The sequence below is a fragment of the Mus caroli genome, unplaced genomic scaffold (genome assembly GCF_978045245.1).
Source record: "Mus caroli unplaced genomic scaffold, Mus_caroli_1 scaffold_2, whole genome shotgun sequence".
Lineage (NCBI taxonomy): Eukaryota > Metazoa > Chordata > Mammalia > Rodentia > Muridae > Mus > Mus caroli.
This window is the reverse complement of record NW_028227257.1, coordinates 167696962-167721871: the sequence shown is the minus strand read 5'-3', so window position 1 is coordinate 167721871 and position 24910 is coordinate 167696962. Positions and strand designations below refer to the sequence as shown.

Here is a 24910-nt window from a genome sequence, read left to right as displayed (position 1 = left end):
CTTCCATGGGTGAAGAAAAGAGGTATGAAACAGACCCTTCAACAGTTCCAACACTCAAAAAGATCCAGTCCTTGGTATCCGACCTCCAGCCTTCACGATGAGGAGAGAGATCAATTTCTGTTATTTGAGCCACCTATGTTGTAGCCCAACACTACTTAGGAAACTAACACAGTCTTAGATATGCAATGACATAAAAGGCAATCAAGACTAAGAGATTAACCTGGGGAGTTAAAATATGACAGGGAAATGGTACCCAAGATACACTTAAAACATGCTTAGCGATGGACCCATCTATGTCTGCTAAGAAACACTCTCAGTGAATGGACGGCTGAAAGAATTCCTTCTTGAAGCTGTGTCAAACAGTAAGAAAAACACATTAGGTTACTGTTCTCAATGTGCACAGGTATCAAAATGAATCCAAATGACTGCATCCAGGCTGGATGAGACAATAGTGCTGTGAGCGCTTCTAGGTATCAGGAAAGATGCAGTTCAGGACTAGACCCACAAAAAGAGGAAATGTGTTAGGGAAATCCCATACTCTTCCTTGTTTTCTCCCTCAGGCATTTCTAGGCAGTTAGGCCTGAAGTGAGAGATCAGACAACACAGTACTAGCAGAGTTGAAAGGACAGATCTCACAATGTGTCTCCAAAGGAAGCAAGGCAGCAGGAAGAAGAAAGGAACTAGGAAAAACAGGGGGTTGGGGGTGGGGGACAACAAAACAAAACAGCCACAGAAGGATTTCCAGGAATCACTGACTCAACAATGTCAACAGCTAGTACAAGTGTCCTCAACTCAAAACAAAAAGCCCCAGGCGTGAACAACTCCAGATAGATGTAACTGAACCATTATTGGAGTTGGCAGAGAATCAAAAACTAGGCCCAAAGCATCCTGAATGCAGTCTTCACTGTAAACAAGGCCATCCAGAGAAAGTCCCATGAACTGCTGTAATCTGGTCCCTAGTATGCCTGCATCCTGATCAAGCATTAAAAACACCTTCAAAGAATGAAGTGGCTCCCAAATAACAAATCTCCTAGCTGGAACTCAGCTTAACTCAGTCTGCAAGGGAAGATCGTAGAGTTCATGTTCTCAGGGACACAGTGTTCAGGGCTAGAGATGGAGCTCGGTCCATAGTGTGCTTGCTAGGCATGCTGGAAGCCCTGGCATTGCATACACTAGGTGTGGTGGCATTGCATACACTAGGTATGGTGGTGCAGTTCTATAAGCCCAGAGAAAGAGAGAAGGAAGCAGGAAGATCAAAGTCCAAATATCCTTGGCTACATAGGAAGTTTGAGAGTAGCCTGGACTACATGTGACCCTGCCTAATAAATTAATTAATTTCATTAGAGACAGATGGACATACATGCACATTGCCTACTATATAGTAGAACGTAAAGCAAATCAGTCAATACATTTTTACTTGTTATTATTTTTAAATTTTATTGTATGTGCATTGGTGATTTGTAGGGCAAGTGTAAGGCTGTTGGATTCCCTGGAACTGGAGTCGCAGACGGTTGTGAGCTGCCATGTGGGTGCTGGGAGTTGAACCCAGGTCCTCTGGAAGAGAAGCCAGAGCTCTTAACGACTGATCCATCTCCTCACCTCCTAATCAACACACTTTTTTTTTTTTTTTGATTTTTCGAGACAGGGTTTCTCTGTGTAGCCCTGGCTGTCCTGGAACTCACTCTGTAGACCAGGCTGGCTTTTAAGTGTTAAAAGGATGATGGCTAGAAATTCTGCAACACTGTAAGTCTGAAATCAGTAATAGAAACACTAATGGCCAAGTTTTAGAGAGCCAAAATTCTCAATTTTGAAATAACTAAAATGTAGTCAGAAGGGTAATTAGAAACTATTTTAAGCAGGAAAATATGGCGAATACTGAATATGTGGCATAAGGCTAATATAGTAGTAAGGGAATCTGTATATGTCTAAGTGCTTATTTTAGAAGAGGCATTGAAAGAGAAAGCTCACTTCTCACCCAAAGCTAAAAACAACAAACAAATAAATCAAACTGGTAGGAAAGTAAGTGGAGGGGAGGGGGGATTAGTAAGAAATCAAACACGGGTAAAGAAACCCCAACTACAAAGCTAGTTCTCTGAAAGAACTAAATCGCTACTAAAGTCCCTTCTGAACCAATCCAAGGTGGTAGGAGCGAGACCTGAGATGCAAATCCCAACTATACCAAGCCAACACAGACAGCATCGATTTAAAAGGTGCACATCAGCATAAGAGGTGCACATAAGGTTTCTGAGACACTCAATTTACCATCAGACAGTAGGTGAAATAGATAAATAGAGAGTCTTCGGAGAACCGGAGAGTAAAACTGTAAACACAAGAGCCACACGCCACGGCTACAGAAGCAGAGAAGCCATGCTCTCACAGAGAGAGACTTCGCAGACTCCTCCCGCCCTCCAGCTGGCTCTCACAGCAAGGGGTGTGGCAATGCAGGCTGGTGAGGGAGAAGATGCTTTCTCCAGGTAAGAGCTGTTCACCAGTGCAAGGCAAGAGTACCTGCACAACCCTTCCCAGCATGCACCCAGAGATTCTAGTTAGGGAGGCGACGGCATTCCATTTGTGGCTATACAAGAGCACCTCCTCACTGGACAACTGACATGAAAGAGTAAGGCTATGACTTCGTAGAGGAGGCTGTCTGAGGCTGAGTAGCCCTTATCTGAAATGCCTGGGTCCAGGGCAGTTTTAGGTTTTACATTTGTTTCAGATTTTGGAATGTTTGCATTTGCATAATGAGATATCATAGGGATGGGCCCAAATCTAAATTATCAATATGTTTATATCTGTAGCCACAGCAGACAAAGCCTGAATCCCATAGCCACCACAGACACAGTCTGAATCCCGTAGCCACCGCAGACAAACTTGGAAGCCAATTCTATACAGTAGTGTTATGGTTATCTGTATTTGGACTTCAACCTGCCACAAGAGGTCAGAAGAGGAATTTTCCAAGGAGGGAGTTCTACTGGCTTCTAGTGAGTGTCAGATTTCAGACTTTTAGATTCAGGAAGCCAGGTAAGAGATAAAGGTTACCCATCAGACAGGTGGGTAACAGGGAGCCTACGGTTATGCAATCGGAGACATTACTAGCCATTTCTATTTTGCAAACTTTGACCATTTGCTTCATTGCTTCCTTCTTTCAGGGATTATTGTTCTCAGCGGAGAGAAATTGCTTCGTTTACTATTGTTCTCCAAACCAGCAGACATAAGAACACATCCTACAGAGAAACTAGTATAAAAAAGAAAACTGAATATGGTCATCCAATGGGGTGGTAACTGAGGCCTAGTATAAGCTTAGACTAGCTTCTTAGCATTGAAGTCCAGGGCCTTCAAACTGACGTAAGTACACATGGCATATTTAGATGCTCTGACCGCAGACTAGTCATTGTAGGAAACTAGAACACATGAACAGTTCCAGAAAGGCCTAAAGGAACATAATCTTGAAACTTATGAAATGACTTATGAAAAAGTGTAGTCGCAGCTTCATCACTAGATCCCGGGGGTTGGCAATATAAAGGAAACCCATCCCCAGTCTACTCCAAAGTGTTCACACTCACATTTGTAATATTATCCAAGGTCAGACTGAGCATAGCATTGCTCAAGAGATGCTCTGGAGAGAGATGCCATATAACTACAAGGCATTATATATGTATTCAGGTGATGAGAACTGTATTTACAGACATGCCCGTGGAATAACAAAAATTAAATCTTGGAGCTTGGTTACTGCCGGCATTTCTCTCAGGGCAAGAACACATTTAGTGTCCCATTAAATCAAAGGATGCCCACTGCAAACAGTGGCATGCTTTGCCAGCTGGTGCTAACACAGATTGATGCACGTGCTCAATCACACCGAACCTGACGTGCCTCCTGAAATTTATACTGCACAACAGAAAGGTTTGATATGACACAGCTTCCCACCCCCTTTACGACAGTAACTCATCAGGTAGAAATACGGCTCACTTAGCACGTTTAAAAATCCATGCTTAAAGCATTTTCTGGGGCCAATGATTCACTGGAAAAGAATATATAAAGCGGGACTTGTTAAAAAATATCATGGAGGAGGCTTGAGAGGGGGTCGTTTTTGATGACCAACTAAAGGCCACGGAGAATCAAAAGATATGAAACATGGCCTTTTTTGTGAAGTCTGGTGAAAAATAGATTACCACAGGAATATCATGAAAAAGCCAGCCAGCAGTGCTAAGTCAAAATTTAAAGTTTGGCAAAAATTTTGTATTCTTTTCACTTTCTTTTTTTTCACATAAAATTAGGGAACATGTTTGGGATCATTACAATCTGTCATCTAATGGGATATTATACCTCCTCACTGGCTCAATATCAACATGTTTATAAATTACCAGAAGGAACACTTAGTTTTGAAATCAAGAGCTCTGAACTAAAAATCAGATCCTTTGAACATAAACGATGTCAATGTAATTTGAAGTAAATGAAAATCCCTTTTAGGGTCCCCTTACAGAGACGGCAGCGAGCTCTTCCTTCAGAAAAACCACAACTGAGACGAACTTTAGGAGGCAATTTTGCAAATAGAGATATTTGGGCAAAACAACTACGGTAATACGTAATTCTATTAAGTTTAAAAACAGCCTCAAGATGTGAGTAACCAATTTTGTACATAGACAAGTAACGTGGCTTTGGGTAGAAAGAAACTCTGCAGGGACAGGAAAGATTGCTCAATCTTTATGAACACTTGTTGCTCTTGTAGAGGACTCAGTTCAGTTCCCAGCACCTGCTTATGGAGCTAAATCTGTCTGTAACTCCATCTCCAGGAGAGATCTGATGCCCTCTTCTGGAACCTTCACTTATGTGCACACACACATACAAAGATACACACACACATACACACACAGTTAACAAATTTGAAAAAAACAAAGATAGAAAATAAATGAGCCTTTGCCACTTGGTGTATCTATCTCTTCAGCCACAGCAAACCACACGCCATTCCATAGTCTTAACAGTAGGTCTGTTACAGTATGTGTCTTCATTAATATATACAGCTTTTTAAAATAAGATTTTATTTATATAGGCCAATCTATATGTTATTTTGTTTTTAAAAAGGCATGAAACAAAGTGGTTAACAGCCCAGCATCCTATTGTTCTTAACGTGGAGAACTTACCACACATAGTGGCCTGACTTCCACTCCAAGGCCCAGTCTGACCCCGGTGTAAGCTTTCTTTTCTCATGACTAGGACAAAATGCTTGACAGAAACAATTGAGGAGACGAGAGAGATTTAATTGGGCTCACAGGTTTGAATGACACAGTCTAACATGGATGTGAGGCCATAGTAACAGAAGCTGTGATGTCTTTAGTAGCAGGAAACTGTGGCTGCTGCTTCTGACATCATGGTTGATCAGAAAACAAAAAGAACGTGCTAGAGCCAAAAGTGGGCATGAACTTCAATGCCTGTTCTTAGTGACCCAATTTCACCAGCTCATGTCTACAGACCCCCCAAACAATGCCATCAGCCAGGGACCAAGTACTCAAGTATCTGAGTCTGGGGGGTGAGGGATTTCAGAGTCAATCATAACATCTCCCATGTGTCCTTGGCATGTCATTAATCTCTTTGAGCTTTCTGTTACTCACTCACTAATTGGGGAGAAGGACCTCAATTTCTCCAGGTTGTTAGAGTTCGAGTAAAATGATACTTATAAAAAATATTGAGTAGGCACGTTTATATTCTAAATACTGGTTTTCTTTTCTTATATTGTTTTATGTATTCGTTAGAGCAAGACAGAAGAATAAAATCATTTTAAATAAGGAAATATTTAATATAGATACAATGTCAACAAAGACAGGTGCTCTTGGCTCTCTCTTCCTCTCTCTTCTCCCTGGCTCACCTCAGGAAAATTCCACCCACTTACCTAGGACTACCAGTTACTTTTGCATCACTGTGACAAAGATCTCACAGCAAAAACCTATAAGAGCGAAGATTCTTTGGCTCACACTTCTGGAAGTTCTCTGTCCATCATGATTGTGTAGACAGGATGGAGTTCATGGTGGGAGAGAGCATTAGGAAGCAGAGATGCCACAATCAGGGACTACAAATGGCAGCCCCCAGGGTTCTACGAACCCTTAAAGGTTCCACATCTTTTCAATATAGCACCAACCTTCTAGAGAATAAATGCTTAACACATAAGCCTCTGGGGACATTTCAGATTCAAACTATAAAACTATGTCTTCCCAAATTCCCTCTGTCAGGCTCCTCAAGAACATATATATGTTTAGTGATTTGTTTGTCTGTCTGTTTGCAGGCTTCCTACAGGGGCATCAAGGCCAGAATCACAATTTACCTCTTCTAATGGGCATAGAGAAAAGAAACAGAATAAATTAATGCTAAGGAGAATATGGAGAGTCACTTTATGAAGCCCCCATGGGTGAGTGTTTGCCAGGAGCCACCACTGCCCTCCTCTGTGTGGAGGACTAGAGCCCAAGTCAGAGAGTTACGCACAGCAAGATTGTCCAACTCAAGTATGCGTAGGCAACGGTGGCATGAATATACCAAGCAGGACAGAAAAACCAACAGGAGTTCATTAAGGCCTCAAGGGACATGCTTGGAATTTTCTACAGTAGAGTTTGAATGAATGACGGGTGCCTATTATACAGCTTTAACTACCATCTAGACCAACCTCCAACTGCTAGCATTCGATGAACTAAATATCTGAAACCATCTAAGTATCTAGTAAACAACAGGATAATTATTTTTAATGATATTAAAAATTACTTTTTAATCAGTACCAGAGCAGATGTGAGACCTAAGCTACCCTGAGGCCTGGTCTCCAAAAATGTTAAATTAAACCTAAGACAATAAAATAGAATTTTTAATGAAAAATTAAGTTTAAAAAAAAATACTGCATCTTACATAATCTCTTCATTTTCATTTGACCAGGGACAATTAAACAATGAAGCCAGCTTGGGCAATGATTCTGGTGAACTAGAGAAAATACTAGAGACAGAAGAGAGTCACTGTTAGCCTTAGTCGGCTTTGGCAAGTGATCCACAGGTAGCTTTCCTTCAAGGTCACCAACGTGGAGACAGCAAGTTTAAGTGAGGCAAACTACTGTCACTTACAGTGTCTCCCTCCTTGACTTCAATCCCAAAGGCATTTGTCTCCATAAGTTTGGAAAATAGTTTACCCAATGGGCTTTGAATAGTCACCAAGCTTCTGGAAGAGGCTTCAGTAACTGTAGGTGTCATCAAATTTAAAGACCCATTCCAGATACTTAAAAAATTTATCCATATACTTCTGTTGCGTTAGAACTATTTTTGGTACCAAAATCTGTATTAATTGGGCATTCTTGAGGAAAAGAACTGACAGAACAAATCTCTATGTAAAAGATTAATTAAAATTACAGGCTGTGGTCCAGCTAAGGCCAACCATGGCTATCTATCTGTGGAATATCCAAGAATCTAGTAGTTGTTTAGTCTACAAGGTTAAGTGTCTCAGCTGGTCTTCAGGATATTCTGGAAACCCAAAGAAGAAAGCACCTCCCATCTTTAAGGTTTGAATTAAATGTGCAATAAGTGAGGGTTCTCAGACTACTTCTTCCCTTTCTCAGCACTTTACTCAGGCTTCATTTTTAACAGCATAGGATATATCCTCTTTACTGACCTAGCTAGCTTTCTGTCTTTGTCTATTGTCTGTTGGTCTCTTTCCCTTTCTTCCCACCTGCCTTTTTCTGTATCCCCACTAGAACAACAGCTCCGTATGATATGTCTCTGCTTATAATCCCTAGCAAATATACAAAATATGGGCTTAATAAATACTTGTTGAATAAGTGAATTCTCCTTCTTGGGAAAGCAAGTCCCTTGGAATGAAAGGGGCAGGGGACTAAAGAAGAAAATTAATAATTGCTAAATGAATGAATGAATAAATAAATAAATTAGCAGGTAACCCAATTTATATCTAGCACTCTAGAGACAACTATTAATTATTTTTATTAGATATTTTATTTATTTACATTTCAAATTTTATCCCTCTTCCTGGTTTCCCCTCCGAAAACCCCCATTCCTTGTCCTCTCCCCCTGCTCACCAACCCACCCACTCCCACTTCCTGGCCCTGGCATTCCCCTATACTAGGGCATAGAGCCTTTATAGGACCAAAGGCCTCTCCTCCCATTGATGACCAACTAGGCCATCCTCTGCTACATATGCAGCTGGAGCCATAAATCCCATCATGTGCACTCTTTGGTTGGTGTTCTAGTGTCTGGGAGTTCTGGGGTACTGGTTGGTTCATATTGTTGTTCCTCCTCTGGAGCTGCAAACCCCTTCAGCTCCTGGGTCCTTTCTCTGGCTCCATCTTGTGTTCAGTCCAGTGGATGGCTATGAGTATCCACTTCTGTATTTGTCAGGCACTGGCAGAGCCTCTCAGAAGACAGATATAACAGGCTCCTGTCAGCAAGCACTTGTTGGCATCCACAATAGTGTCTGGGTTTAGTGATTGTATATGGTTAAGATAAAAAAACTCAGGTGACAGCAGATGCTGATGAGGATGTGGAGAAAGAGAAATACTCATCCATTGCTAGTGGGATTGCAAGCTGGTACAACCACTCTGGAAATCAGTTTGGTGGTTTCTCAGAAAATTAGACCTGAGGACCCAGCCACTCCTGAGCATAAACCCAGAAGATGCTCCAACATGTAATAAGGACACATGCTCCACTATGTTCATAGCAGCCTTATTTATAATAGCCAGAAGCTGGAAAGAACCCAGATGTCCTTCAACACAGGAACAGATACAGAAAATGTGGTACATTTACACAATGGAGTACTACTCAGCTATTAAAAACAATGAATTTATGAAATCCTTAGGCAAATGGATAGATCTGGAACATATCATCCTGAGTGAGGTAACCCAATCACAAAAGAATACATATGATGTGCACTCACTGATAAGTGGATATTATCCCAGAAGCTCGGAATACCCAACATACAATTCACAAACCACATGAAACTCAAGAAGAATGAAGACCAAAGTGCAGATTCTTTGATCCTTCTTAGAAGGGGAAACAAAATACCCATGGAAGGAGTTACAGAGACAAAGTGTAGAGCAGAGACTGAAGGAATGACCATCCAGAGACTGCCCTACCTGGTGATCCATCCCATATTAGTTACTTCTGCATCATACTGAGAAACAACTTGACAGAAACAACTTAAGGGAGAAAAGGCTTATCTTGGCACCTGGTTTCAAAGTGATCTCAACCCACCACCATGGCAATGACAATAGTATGGTGGTAGGCTAGGAAAGAGAGAAGGCTGCATTAGAAAAGTGGCTGAAATCTTCAAAGACACCCCTCGCCTCGGTGGCATAGTTTTGCCAACGAGGCTCAGCCCCATAAAGGCCACACACCTTGAGATGGTATCCAGAACTGGGAACCAAGTGTTCCCAGGAGCCTGGGGTGCTGCTGCTCATTCAAACCATTACAAGGTGTACAGCCTGACACGGAAGCAAGTACTTTATACCAGAAATATGGTCTAAGTAACATACACAAGGAAAAGAAGAGCCAAAGAATTCCAAGCAAGCCTCTGACTTTTATTTCGCTATGTTCCTTCACATCCTTGGATCAGACAAGTCAGAACTCATCCAGATTCCTTTGTTTGGCTGAAATTCTCTCACCAGTGAGGTTTCAAATTACAAACTCTGGGTTTACTTGAAAGAATTTTCACAAAATCTTAGGAGCACTTGCTTATTCCAATATGTAAAAAATAAATATATAAATACAAGTTGAAAATATACCCTGAAGATACCACAGAGACAGAGGATGAGCTGAATGAGAGGAGAGGCTTGGTTCAGATGGTCATGCGCACAAACAGAAGCCATTCCTACTGTGGTGCTCCCTTAGTAACTCATTTTGCAAAGCCCATCTCTGGCACATGTTGCACAGTATTGCAGCCTCACTCATGGACCAGCAAAGCAACTCACAGTTCAGCCATGCAACTGGGCTGTCTCACTGTCTCAACTTTCCTTCTCACCATCTTAAAGGGGTACTGTCCTTTGGTTCTAAATCAGAAGTACATGTCTAGGACTCTTCTTCCTGATAGATGGGTGAGTGTCTACTTTCCTGACCACTGTCCATCACAGTGTTCAGGAAAGAGGGTCAGAAGGAGAGATTGACAGGTTCAAGTACAGCCACTGTGACTCCAGAGCTGAGTCCTTCTGGATATGTCACCCCTCCACCAAAGGTTTGTTCACCACTATCATGACTGCATGAGAGACTGCATGGAAAAGTACTTATCACAGTAACCTAGCATCCAAGGCCTTACTAGCTATTATTATATTACCAGCTAGCATGCCACCCTTGGCTTTTAAAATAAACAAAACTAGGTAATGCTCAAAAAAGGTAATTTAGAGTCTTCACCTTTATTTTGGATTATTAACTAAGACTTCCAAGACTTTCCTGTATATTTCAAATTAATGTATTCACTTCAAAGTAGAAAAAGATTTACCAGGCAGACATGGACACCGACATTGTCTAGGTATGAGCTTGTAAAAGCAGCATCATGGAAAGATATTTTTGGTATTTTTTTTAATTCTATTCCTAAGAAAATTAAATTAAATTAAATTTAAAAATTGCACAAGTTGCTATTGGATAGCTTAAAGAAAATATCAAAGAAAACTGATGACATAGAATATTTACATCAAATAAAAAAAGAATAAAGTTTTAAAATACATAGATAAGTCTATTCTGGTTTTGGGCACATTTCTAAGAAATTATCCAATAAAAAAAATTGCCTAGCCAATACTTTATATTACCATATTGCTTGAAGAATTGAAAAAAAAAAGTCAAAGTGACAACCAAATGCATATTTACTTCTTCCAGTTTTACTAATCACACTAGCCAAAGACACACGTCAGAAGCGCTGAGCGAGCTTCATCCTGTTACACAAGGCGCTGTCTCACACATGGAGTTTTGATTCAATAGCGTAGGAGGAGGTGGGTTATTTATGTTCTGTAAAAAGTCGCCAAGTATTGCTAATGCTAAAATCCATGGTTAACAATTACTTCCCCAAGTCTTTCCTTAGGCGAGTTTTTCCATCTTAGAAAGTTTTCACTAAGCAGCATGTGATAAGACCCTAGACAGGGTCCACTAAGCCCAGGCTGGCCTTGAACCTGGGACTGCCCTATTTCAGCATCTCAACTAGTAGGTTTACAAGTCTGTACTACATACAGCAACATCATCAACAACAACAAGATTTAGGGGGCTCCCTATGCTTTGTTCTTTCCGTGAAGAAAGGTGCTAAGTTACCCCTTAGCCCTGAAAAATCATAAAATAAAATTAATCCTCCTACCTCCAACAGCAGGGCTGAAGGAGAAGGGAGAAGTGGGGAGACTAGTATTCAATCCATGAAGTCAGGTGACTGCTTGTCTTTAAAGCTTTTTTCCCCGTGTATGCGTGGTATATGTGTGAGGGTATACTACAGGTATGCAGGTGCTGCAGAAAAGTTGGATTCCCAGGAGCTGCAGTTACAGGCAGTTGTTGCAGTTGTTGCTGCAGTTGTAGGTAGCCATCTTACACAGGTGCAGGTTACCAACTTGAGTCCGCTGGGAGAGCAGTAATGCTCTAACTACCAGGCCACCTCTCCAGGCGCCTGCTTACCTGTTATACAGCACTTGGCTTCAGAACTAGAGTTTCCTGTGTGGGAACCAGGAGTCACACATGGCAGGGAAACTGCTGACTTGTGCCTGGTGCTAGATACTAGACAGAACTGTGCCTGCAACCTTCCTACCACCTTTGTATCCAAGGTTGTCACCTCCTTAAGTCAGTCAGTAGGTTTTGTTTGACTTGATGCCTTCTGCCAAGCATGGGGAGAAAGCGGGGACAGATGTGAAAATGTTCTTTCTCTCATGTCATCTTATATCCCCATTTGTAAAGACTGGCCTTTGAAAAGCACCGGTCCTCTGTGGAGAATGATGATGTCCAAGTGTGAGTCAGAGTGCTGCTGTTTTCAATGTGCTATATTGATGTGGAGAACCAAATAATCAAGAAATCGTATCAGTTCAAGAAAGCCAGGTGGCTCTATCAAAGGATAGAAGAAATGACAAATCAGTGAACTCTGTGGCTTTATTGTTTCTGTTTAAAGAGTCTCACTGTATGACCCAAGGTGGCTCGTGGTTGGCCTACCTCTACTTCCCATGAGCTGGCATTCTAAGCGCATGCCACCTATGAACTTGTTGCAGCAATGGGCTGAAGCTGTGGGTTCAGAGGTCATGAGAGAGAGAAGCCAGACGCCTACCCTGGGCCACCCAGGGACTTGAAATTTAGCTACCAAGAACAGGACCAAGGAGTTACCAATAAGTGTACATTTAACAATTCTCACTGGAGATGACATAAGGGCAGAACCAAAACCACCATTGGAAAAGGCAAAGTCTCAAGTAGTTGTAATTAATACGGTTTATCAAGTAGGTGAAATTTTCTGGGGGCGGGGGGATAACTAACAGATAATAAGAGTATTGATTTGATAAAAAGGTATTACTAATGTAGCAAGATCCAGAAAGCTTACTCAGCTCGCACACAAGTACTCTAAAGGAAGCTCTAACCCCAAGCCCCTCTGATTATACCACCATGTTCTTGGCAATCCCTGGACAGCAATTTCTGAGATTACAGAAGGTCAATTCATAATATCAATAACAAATGTCCTTAATTTGATTAGAATTGGAGGCCTGGGTGATGAGAGAGTGAGTGCCCAGGAGAGGAGAGAGGTTGACCAGGGTTGCAACGCTGGGATAACTATTCATTGAAGTCAGCACTGAGACTGGACAAGCAACCTTACCTAGCTCTGGAGGCAGAACGGTCAGGCGGTTCCCCTGAATGTGGAGCTCCTTCAGCTGGGTCAGCTCCCCGATTTCCTTAGGCAGTGAGATCAGGTCATTATCCCTGAGGCTGAGCTAAATATACAAAAACAGGGAGCTGTCAAAACAATCTTTCATAAAGAGGTGCTCAACAGAAACTCACACCCTCACCAGAAGCCCTCTCTTCCTTCAGGGCTTGATCTTTTCAATTCACTTCAAAGTGTCTGTGGCTAAACAAGAAAGAAGCTGGAGCTCTGGTTCATTCCTACAAAACAAACCTTACTCCTGCTCAAATTGACTCCATTCCACTCCTACAAGGGCTGCGGGAGTGAATTGATTTTCTAAGAATTTAGATAAATTACTTACTATCTGCAACTTTGTGAGCTTCCCAATATCTGGAGGCAGGATTTCAAAATCGTTGTCGCTTAGATAGAGTGCACGCAGGGTGGCTGCAAATTAAACAGCAATATATAAGCAGGGTGGCATGGAATCCAACCGTTTGAGGTCTGATCAATACGAGGGAGCTGGCTTTGATTAATAACCCCGGCTTGGTGAAAAAACGGTGGCATGCCTAGGGCTCACTATAATAACAAGCAGGTCAGACCTAGATTTACTGGTTGATTGTGGCACTGGGACATCCAGGAAACATCTGTATCCGAGAAGACTGACAGGAAGAGTTCGGCACAGTTTCAACGTTTTCAGAAAAGGTAGCAATTTTTCTCTCTTACACCAGATCATACCATTAACATCTCCAGAGAAAGGACTGCTGTGCCACCCACATCAGAATCCAGAGGAAGGGGGCTCTTGTAACCAAACAAGATCTACTACTTCAGACTCGCACTTTCTTAAACAAACAGATCGGTGTTAAGAATAAATATGTACATGAAGGGCCTTCTGGTGATAGGTGTCATCATCTCAATTTATTGATCCCCTAATCAGATCACTCCCTGTTAGCTTCAATGATGAAACAATATGAAGACAAGGGAGTTGAATGAATGACATGGATTGAAGAGATTAAAGCCTGAAGCAAGTAGAATGCCAAAAGTCACGCCATGAACAGATTATACAAAGATGGTGTGATCACAGCCACTGGAGGATAAAATCCTCAAATAGCAGTCAACAGGAATAACAACAACAAAGCATGCTTAATTAGATGTACTTTAAAATAATGCCTTAACAGCTATCCACCTTCATTCTAACATGGGTAAGGTTGACAGAACTGAATGTTAACATGTGTAACAAAGATAATTTCCTCTGAGATCCAAGAAGATAATTTATAATTGGTTTCACGTGCTTCAGAATGTCTGGTAGAGGCCGGTTCAAAAAAAGAGCAGATTTTCTAGTGTGGGGATCATGACAAGAGGTTAAGGCAAGGGCAGTCACCATAGTGTGAGACCAGACTAGTGTCCACACTGAGGCTGAAGCCAGATAACTCTGTAGAATGAGACCCTGACTCAAAAGTAAATGAGGAACAGAAGCACAGAACGTTGTCAACAGAGTCTCCGCATGACAGAAGTCACTTCTCACAGATGCAGAACGCTAACTTAAAACACGCAGCCCTTCCCTAAGTATTTCATGAGTTGCTAGGAAACCAGTCATGCTGATTTTCAAGTGTATCTACAGCAAGAAATTTATGAAAAGATAAACATTTGGCCATCCGCAATTAATGATTCCATAATGGCTATCTACTAGACTAAATCAGTCCGTACAAAAATTCTTCAAAAACTTAAATGAGGATCTGAGCTCGGTTTTTAAACAATTGTTAGCAGTTTAAGAGTGGGTAGATTTTAACAAATAATTGTCTAGAGTATCTTTAGCAGTGTATTTCAGGGAATTAACAGCAACTGGGGAAAACATTATTATTTTATTTTTTGTTCACACTCTTTAAGCAGAAGTCAAGATTCTCAGCTAAATGTGAGACGAGGTACTAACATCTCTCCTGGAAAGTTAATGTGACATTGCTAAGCCCACTCCTGCCCAATGGTGTCAGCCAGCTATACATCAAATATAAATACTGCTGAGCGATGAAGGAATATTCAAAAGGACTCTGTGGTGAAAAAATATATATGCCCAATAATTTCTCTTACGAGTTTCAGCACTGGCAAATAAATTTTTACTCTTAGGACCAAAGTACCATGTGAAAGAGATTTACAGAATTAAAAGTTTCTCACTGAGGTAGAAGAAGTTTCCCGGAAGAGAATGTTCATTCAGGTTGTTGTAAGTTAAGTCCAGGACCTCCAGAGCCGGGAGGGAGCCGAATCCTCGAGGCAGCGTGTTCAACCTATTCATGCTGCAGTGTGGGGAGACAGAAGGCACAAGTCTTCTTTTAAAAAGCACATACGTACACAGAACACTGGAACCTGACAGTGTAAGCCCAGTTCAGCAGGATCGAAGTCCAAAAGCACATTATGGTTCTGCGTTCACTGAACGGTACTTGATTTTTCATTGTGTTCATATAATTTAACAAACAAGAAGAAATTGCCATCCGTGTGTGTGTGTGTGTGTGTGTGTGTGTGCTGCTGAAAATACACCAGAAATGCAAATACACACAAATCTACTCTCTGAGTGATTTTCAAATATAGGGAATATTGTTAATGCTAGTCACTGTGGTATATAATAATCTTTTGAACTTACTCCTGAATAACTGAAATTCTTGGGCCTTTAACAATTTCTTAACTCCCTGATCTCCACCACCTGCCTCTAGTAAACGTCACTTTACTCTGCTTAGATGGTCTTCATATTTTACCTCACATTGCAATCATATAGTACTAATAGTTTAATAGTTCTACTCTGACAACCTGTGCTCATGAAATGTACGGAAATTTTTCGTTATTACTTCTTCCAATAGAAAAACTCAAATAGCCCGCTCCATACTTAAAATACCTGTCTGTCTAAAGAGAAACTGTTTCAAAACATACATTTGGGATATTTGCTTTATTTCATCCATTCATTGTAATGGGAAGGGAATCAACTTCCTGTTCAACACCTATGTACTAATGTTCAGAATTATCTCTAGCTAGAATGCTGGTTGCCAGGGCCTGGGGCAGGGAGAGGCAAATGAGTTGTTTCAGGTTTGGGAGGCAATAAACTTCTGGAGACTGAAAGTGTAACACTGTGAAAGTAACACCCAGGATGGACACACTACAAGAAGGTTAGGATCATAACATTTATGATATGCACATTTATATGTGTGCATGTGTGAGCATGTATGTGGGATGGCTAATGTTAGTTAAATTAAAAACTAAAAACACCCAGGAAAAGGGAATCCCGAGTGAAGAATTGCTTCTATCAGACTGACCTATGAGCATGTCTGGGGGGCAGGACTTTCCTGTTGCTCAGCGGTATAAGAAGGTTCAGACACTGGTGGTACCATTCCTTATACAGGGGGGCCTGAGCTGTTTGAGAAAGGGAACCAAATATATCAGAGAAAGTGAGCAAGTAAGCAGGTTTTCCCTGTTCTTTCTGCTTCAGTTCCTGCCTTGACATCTTGCTTTGGCTTCCCCTGATGATCAACTGTAACTTGTGGGCCAAATCCTTTCTTCCCCAAAGTTGTTTTTTGCTAGCATCTTATCATAACATCAGAGAATCAAATTACATACATACATACATGTATATACATATATAAAAATCTAAGAGAATTTTTCGATATTATCTTTTACCCTTCTAGACCTTTATGTCTCTTTTGAAGGCTGCCTTTGAGAATACCTAAAAGTCAGTTTAAACACTGTATAAACAACTTCAGTGTAAGCCGACAGACACTGGAAGGGAGGAGAGACTTGACACTGAAAATCAATCCAACCATTGATCATTCTAATAACAGACACAATGCTGCTGCCCACCTCGACCAATCTGGCCTCCTGAGAAATGACTGCGCAGAAGGGAAGCCAAAAGTGGATTTGCAAGTCTCGGGACAGGGAGTCCCAGGCCGGCTTTCCTCAGGGCCTACCAAACTCTTAGACTACTCACTACAAGAGAGAAAGCTTCCCTATGAAGCCAGTCAGTGACGCACACCTGCTTCCCTAACGACCAAGTGCTTACAGGATGAGCGTTAGCAACAAACTAGGCTGACAGTCCTCGGCAGTTGGGTATGTCCTCTACAATGAAGTTAGCCCCAAAACTATAGCCCTGACAACCCTATGGCTTTTCACTTCTTGTAAAATACACACTACACTGTGCTTCAAAAATTCAGGACATCTCAAATTTTCCTCTTACTACAGCTGGCCTGAAGCTCATTCATGTCTTGCAATCATCATAAAAAATGGCAAGTACTGCATAATTCAATGATTGGTGAGTGTGCCCTTTGGACCAGGACCTAACCATGGTGCTTGTGGTCTCCTAAGTGCACACTTTGATTTGGCCTGCTAACACTAAGCAGTCCTCTTCATCCTGCCTTAACGTGCACGTATAAACCTCCATGAGATCTAAGAGCAGAGATTCCTTTATTAAAACTCAGCTTAATTCCTTTCCCAAAAAAACGAAAATTTTGTGGGAATGGCAACCTCTATGGAGCTCTACGGAATCAAACACTGAAAGATGTTTTACATAATCAATAAACTTAGAGCTGAAAATACAAGCAATTCCAGAAGGGCAAGGACGTACCTAAGGTGCATGGTCCAGTTTACCCGATGTCCTAAGATAGCCCAAGGTCAACTAAACCAGGCCTGAGCTTATGCTCTTCCCAAACTTGTTTCCAGCTCTAACTCTATGATAGCTGCCCAACACAGGAATCTAGGTAGGATCCCCTCCCATCTGTAACTGTCTTGGCAAGCTTCCTTCTATATCACTTTCAAATTAAATCCCTTTTCTTCCCCACTACAACTGATACAGATCACCTTGGACAAAGGTGGCTTTCCCATCGGCTTCTTGCCCTTTACCTCAACCTCCCATTAACCCTCTTTGCACCGAGCTTTCAGACAAAACTGCTCATATTTCACACCCACTACCCTGTAGGACAAATTCCTGCAGAAAAGATCTGCAACCAGAGCTCCACTATGTAAACTGGGGCAGCACTCCTGACTCCCTGCCACCACTGCCACCTATTTGTTTGCCACTGGTGTCCCCACTGTAGTGTGAGCTCTATGACAGCAGGATGATCATTACCTAAAATGACTCCTGGTAGCAATCTAGAATTCAACAAACCCCCACTAGGTGTGCAGAAGCCATTTCCAAGGGTCTGGGCTAGCCCTTGCATCTCACCTGGCCACCTTTACATTGAATCCTACCAGTGAACTGTTACGACAGCCCAGGATGTGCACTGCTCTGACCTTTGAAATGTGTCACTCTCTCAGCCTGAGATGGCTGTGCATTGCTCGGGCTACAGCACTCGGCCTTTGTAGAGCCTCCCAAGAACCTCGTCTATTGGCAAATGTTTTCCCTGTCTCTGGTTCCGCCACAGCTTCATCAGTCGCATCACAGCTGTGACCACACTGTGCTCAATGACAGTGTACCCTGCCCCAATCCTAAGATTCACACCATGACACCCATTTCTGACCCCCTATCAGCAATACTGACATAGAATGAGCACTTACATAGTAAAGAAATAAATGAACAAATTAGTGAAGCATGATGATAATCACTAATGCTGTGTCCTGATTAACATGCATCAGGTTATATTCCTAATTTCACGCTATCCAAATATGAGCTGTTCATGAACATCCTTATAATACACTAATATATATATGTATATGTATGTACATATGTGTATATGCTGTATACCAACATATATACATATGTTTTATATGTATTTCATAATTCTATATAAGGACATCTTAACAGTAAATGTGTGTGTGTGTGTGTGTATTTGTGTGTAGTTTATGTATATGTGTATATACCTGTGTGTGTCCCTATGCAGGCCAGAGAAGAACATAAAGTATGTGTCTTCCTTAATCGGTCTACACTTTATCTTTTGAAAAAGTTCTCTCATTGAGCCTAATGCTTGCCTTCTTGGCTAGGCTTTCTAGCCACACCAAGCTTCCAGGACCCTGTCTACCTTCATAAACCCAGTGCCAAGATTATAGGTATACAAGGAAAATCCTGGCTTTTACATGGGTGCTAGGGGTTTGAATTTAGTCCCTCCTGGTTTCAAAGCAGGCATTCTTACCCATTGAGCTATCTCTCCAGTAGTAGGACTTAGCAATCTTCAAACTCCAAAAAAAAAAAAAAAAAAAAAACCCTCAAAAGGAAGAATATACAACCGTTTCTTTTCTGTTTTCTTGATGGGGATCCAGTATGAACACCAGCAAGGGAAAACACTGTCATTTGAAGTAACATGGTTCTCTCTTTTTCACTCTTCTTCCTCTCACAGTTAGCAAATAGAAGCTCTTTGATCTTGCAAAGCTGATCTCTCAAAACTGAGCTTCAACACAAGAGCATCGAACCAAATCCTTCATGGAAAGAATGGACTAACCACGAATCCACAAACCCCATATAAGACTGATAAATACCCAGCATACCCCACCCCACCCCCTATTTAGCTCACTAATATAACGACAACATCCAGTGGCTACAACTGAATGCATAGATTGGATTGCACAGAGACATGAATGGACAGTTTCAGCTAACAGCTATGACAGGGAAGATGGAAATCAAAAGCCAAAGTTCCACTTGCCATCCAGGGGGTCTGATGGACCCAAATCGATAGAGGTCTCTACTGCACTCAGCCACCAAAGTCAGAGGTAATCAGGAGCGCATCAGGAGCAAGCTCTTGAGAAGAGCTTGACTGCCTATCTAGGAAAGGCAAGTGCTGAATCCAAGCATCTCCACCTCACAAACGTGCACAGGGTCAAGGGCCGGCACAAGAACTCTGACAACTGCCAAGCAGGATACAGATGCAAGGGACTGTTACAGCTCACTGATGAATAAACTTCCCTCTTTTCACCTTGGTGTAAAAGTGTACGGCTGTCCCCCATCCCTACAACACCGAAGAACACCTTGAAGTCACAGTGCAAGATGAGGGGCCACTGCATGCAAGGAGGGTGTTTTTCTAACTATTTCTATGTAATACACAGAGAAAACAGGCCAACAGTAGTCCAGCTTATCTGAACAATTAATTCTATGCAAGTCAGTCCTTCCTTGGCCAACATAACAGACATAACATTTTATTGGAAACAAAATATCATGAAAAGATTCCTTGTTGTGCCAACAATTAGCTTCTCAATTAGCTTTAACTGGATCTGCACTAATGGAGAGGACTGAAAGGAAATATTAAAATAATAAGCCTTTTCTTAAACCTGACACATTAAAAGCAATTAGAAACTCACTACTCCCATGTGATAATCATATAAGCGCTTCCCCTTCCTTCCCCACAGCATGCATTGGCTTCAGCTCATTACCTGGCGGAGATTTCCTCAAGCTCCTCCAATACTCACCCAAGGTTCAGGTGTTTGAGTTTCTGGAGGCTGCTGATCTGGGTGGGCAGTTCCTCGATCTGGTTGTTGAAGAAGTTTAGTACCTCCAAGTTCTTCAGTTCCGCTACATTTGGCGGCACAGCTATAGGGATGGAGATGCTGCATGTGAATTCAAGGGGCAAAGGATGCTAGCCACACACTTCCCTATCGAATGCAAGTAAGGTCAAACCCCAGCGTTGTCCACATACATTCTGTGGGTTTTCTTACTTTCGTGGGTAAAAATTCTTGGCCAGGTGGAACGTAAGTGTTTCCTTTTGTCTGGTTAGATCAAACTACCTGGCAGGGCTTGTTTCTGAGGTACAGAGGGGCTGAAAGCAGAAAGGAGGAAGACATGAGACCCACGCTGTCAGCAGCCTCTCAGGGAGTACACAGCACACACTTCCACACTACAAGCATAACAGCTGAAGTTATTTTCTTCCTTGTGGTTGCTTTGAACTGCCAGCCGAAGACAGCTAACCCCAATGAAGGAGGGTACACTCAAGTTCTTAAATGATCCCGTATCTGTGGAGCTGTCCTTGTTATCATTGAACTCAGTCACAGCTAAAGCTCAAGTTGAAATAGTACAATACTCAGTGTTCCTCCTTTCTGATTTTTGTCCTTTTTGTTTTCACACACACACACACGCACACACAAATTAACAATTGATCAATACATTCTTACATAAAAATTCAAAGAGCCCACTCAGCAGCATGCTGTGAACAGAGTGTGCAGCTCACAGATGAAGATATCCGCTTGGGACCCACAAGGCATTTCCTTATCTATAGTCTACCATTTGAATACAAGTTAAGAGCCTTAAAAGTAGAGCCAACCCTCAGTATCTCTACATTGAGGGCAGAAATGTTGAATGAATTTGGGGTACACAAAATACGAGCAGCACTTTTTCCCCTTTCAAATGGAAGTGACATGGCAATCCAAGGTGACCATCTAATCCATACATAAGCTGGGTTTCCCTATTATTAAATCACATCCAGAATTCTCAATCAACCAAAGATATTTACAGAAAATGGTGCATCTGTAATGACCTTATACAGCTGGCTCTTCTTGTCATTACTTCCTAGAGGATGCAGTTTAATGAGCATTTGCAAGCTATTAGATATTGTACATAATATAGCAATGATTCAAAGTGCATGGAAAATGAGCATAGGATACGTGCATATAATGTGTCCTTTTATATAAAGGACTTGAGAATTTCTGGATTCTGGTAACCAGGGCTCATCTAATCAACTTCCAATGACATTGAAGGACAAATGTTCCACTCCAAGTTGATAGCACAGGAGAGAGAAAGAGAGGGAGAGAGGGAGAGAGGGAGAGAGGGAGAGAGGGAGAGAGGGAGAGAGGGAGAGAGGGAGAGAGAGAGAGAGAGAGAGAGAGAGACTCTTCAATGTTTTGTCATTTATCTAGCCTACTTGCTATTTGATTTTCTATAAGCACGCATATGCAGCTTGCCCATGGTTCATGGAAACTGTAATACCCAAACTTTCCAGATCACTAGGAATAGCAATGTGGCCTTGTCCAGTACAAACACGTGGGCCACATCTTATATCAACCTGTTTCCCTCCCAGCCTGCCAGTTCCCTCTTCTCCATCTGCCCTGAAGGCTGGGAAGGGCACTCTGCATTACTGCTCTGGGTTAAGTCTAAGCGCAGGGTCAGGAGTGCTTGTACTTAGGACCCTTGCATAGCTCTAGGAAAATTCTAAACATCTGAGATATGGAGCCAAACAGCCATCCCAAGACCAGCACGTGGTCACTCCCAGGAGAGATAAAGTAACGAAAAAGGGTCCAGTGTTAATGTTCACTCTGAGTCACCATTTTCAACACTCAGAAATACCCCAGGTATGGATGACCTAATTTCTTTAAAAGGGACTGCTTGGGACAATGAAAAGGACATGCTTTCACTGAAAGGAGGGACATAAAAGATAAAGACTGGAGTATACCAGAGCCATGGACAGGTAGCAGTGGTCCCATGATAGAGCTTTGTATTAGCCCTCAAAATGGGTGGAGATGAAGGGACCAATATTTTGTGAAATAGTCTGGGCAGCTGGGAAGGATCCCAGAGTGACTGTGGATAGATACGAATACAATACTAAGAGCCTAGCTTGCACAGAGTGGCTGCAAGCATATTTCAGGTACATATGCTTTTGTGTAAATAAATGGTGTTCAGTTTATATGAGCAATTACTGAGAAAGCCATCAAACTTTACCCTCAGGGTCACATGTTCCCTCCACTGACCGAGGTGAAGGGCAGCGACTGAAGACCTAACCCTTTCCCCTTGTCCACCCTGGAGCTATCACTAAGCCTACGCTCACTGTAGTGATCGGATTAGCTTGAAGAGCAATAAAGAAAGTTACTGAAACCAAGAGAAAATGATGATCTCAATTTAGCCACAAACCAAGAATAATGTGGCCAGAATTACTGCTGCCTCCCCAAACTTACCCTGCCAATGCAATTAAATGCTGGTCTAAAGGTAGCGCCTCTGTGACAGGATGAGAGATTATTTCACTCTCTGAGCTAAAGCAGTCCAATTTAAAGCCACCAATTATGTTAAATGTGATTTAGGACTTTGTTTTGTGGACACAAACAATAACCCCACATTCAATTTACCAAACCTCTCCCAGCCTTTGGTGTGCATTTGAATGTGTTGTGTTAAGACTCCATTCACACTGAAAGGGAAAGAAAAAATGCATAGCTAATATTTCCCTGTAAACTACGGAATTTTTTCATCAGCCACGGTAAAAATAGAAAGAATATAACATTCAGACTTGTCTGGACAGAGGACCATTCATCCAACCAAAATCAGAGAATGCTAACAATATGCAGGATGCTCTCTAGTCTTGCCATCTAGCAGAGTGAATCTTTTGTGGGTAAAGAGAGCCATCCTATGCTATTTATATATATAAAAAAAGCAACTTATAAATGAAGGGTTATCGTAATCTAAAGTAGAAATGGAGGCAGTGTTTGGAAAGCCAGCTAATCCCAACAAAACCATGACAAATGTAAAGGGTTAGCAATACACAGTGCACAGTGAATAAATCACATGCATACATGGCACAGACAATGCCAACTATCAAGAAGAGGTGGCTGTAAAATTTCACCAGTCAAAAGTCTCTCCTGGAATATTCCCTGTGGGACACCTCAGCAAAAAAAGAAAAAGAAAAAAGAAGAAAAAGAAAGAGAGAGAGAGGGAGGAAGGAAGGAAGGAAGGAAGGAAGGAAGGAAGGAAGGAAGAAAGAAAGAAAGAAAGAAAGAAAGAAAGAAAGAAAGAAAGAAAGAAAGAAAGAAAGAAAGAAAGAAAGAGAAAAAAAACTTTTGAAAACATAATTAATGGAGCTGGCAGGATGGCTCAGCAGTTACAGGCACCTGGCAAGGTGGGTGACTTATATTCATTTCTTGAGGATCCATATGGTATAAAGGAGTGAATGAGTCTGAGAGGCTATCCTCTGACCTCTACATGTTCACTGTAGCATGTAAGTATGAGCACACAGACAGACAGACAGGCAGGCAGGCAGACGTACACACACACACACACACACACGCACAAGACTTGGAAACCCTGCTCCATCTACTTGTGAGGTATCTGGTGTGTGAGCATTGTGTCTATTGACAACAGAACTGAGCACACAGAAGCAGTGGAGAAACTGAGGTATCTGATCCAAGGCATCATAGGCTGACACAGACACCTCCTGATTCTGCCTTCCTTACTATGTCTCCTTACTTAACAGACAAGCTTTCTGGGTCTCTTTCTCCTTCAGTATAAAATGAGAAAGATGGATTGTAGTCATTTTAAATCCTCCTCTGCCTGGTTTTAACATTTTATGAGTCTAAGAAGAGAAGAGTTGTTGAAAATCAATGATAACAGATTTAAATAATGCAACACTGGGGTCCCCAATTAGGATGCTCAGTCATGTAGAACTTTGCTTGTCACAAAGAACTTAGTAGCATTTTCTGTCTTGTCAATGACAGTTCCTCTAATTTTGAGACTTCAGTTGCTAGATTTGGGAGAAAGTCCCTGACTGCTCTCTGGGGTTCCTAGGCTCCCAAAGGACATTCGGTATCAATGGGAAGACCACACCACCTCTGGGGACCTTTCAGTCCAGATATTAAGCCCAGGGCCTGTTTGAGAGTACTTTCTCGGTTCCTAACAATCTCAGACTAACCCACCCACCACAGCCCTGTCTCTTCCTTCAAGTTTTATTTAATGGAAAACAAAAACAAAACCTGAACATTACCTTAGAGGCTTGTCTATTTTATTTTCTGGCTAGACTCAGCAATTCAACAAGAATTCTCCAAAGTGTCCAGAAAGTTACAAAAGGATCCCTGGGAGACTTGAAAGGTCCTGTCAGCTTGTCTTTAAGGGACAACATTTTATGAGTCTAAGGTTATCAGGGCCAGCATGGTGTTACACACCTGTAATAGAGTACTCAGCAGGCTAAGGCAGGAGGGAGGAGAGCAAGTTTAAGAACTACAAAGTAAGCTCCAGCCCACTAATAGCACATTTCCATGGGCAGGAAGCCTCATACTGCACCCCTTCTCGCTACCTCACTTTAAAAATCATGGACAGAAATCAGTAGCTAGTGCCATTCCCGAGGAAAGGTGCGACTCCTTAAAGGACATTCAATCACCACATGAGATATATTTTTAAGATTTATTTTATGTATATGGTATTTTATCTGCATGTATGTCTAGGCATCAAATGCAT

General features: G+C 41.8%; 1 protein-coding gene across 2 annotated transcripts in view; it reads right to left on the bottom strand.

Moving 5' to 3' along the window:
• Positions 1–24910, bottom strand: part of Rsu1 (Ras suppressor protein 1) — a 194962-nt gene that overhangs the window by 127954 nt on the left and 42098 nt on the right. For both annotated transcript variants that reach the window (XM_021149442.2, XM_021149446.3), the window contains exons 4-7: positions 20176–20296; positions 14980–15098; positions 13175–13257; positions 12790–12904 (exon numbers count right to left, since the gene is read on the bottom strand). In XM_021149442.2, coding sequence (XP_021005101.1) covers positions 12790–12904; positions 13175–13257; positions 14980–15098; positions 20176–20296 — 438 coding nt within the window. The remainder of the gene's footprint in view (positions 1–12789; positions 12905–13174; positions 13258–14979; positions 15099–20175; positions 20297–24910) is intronic.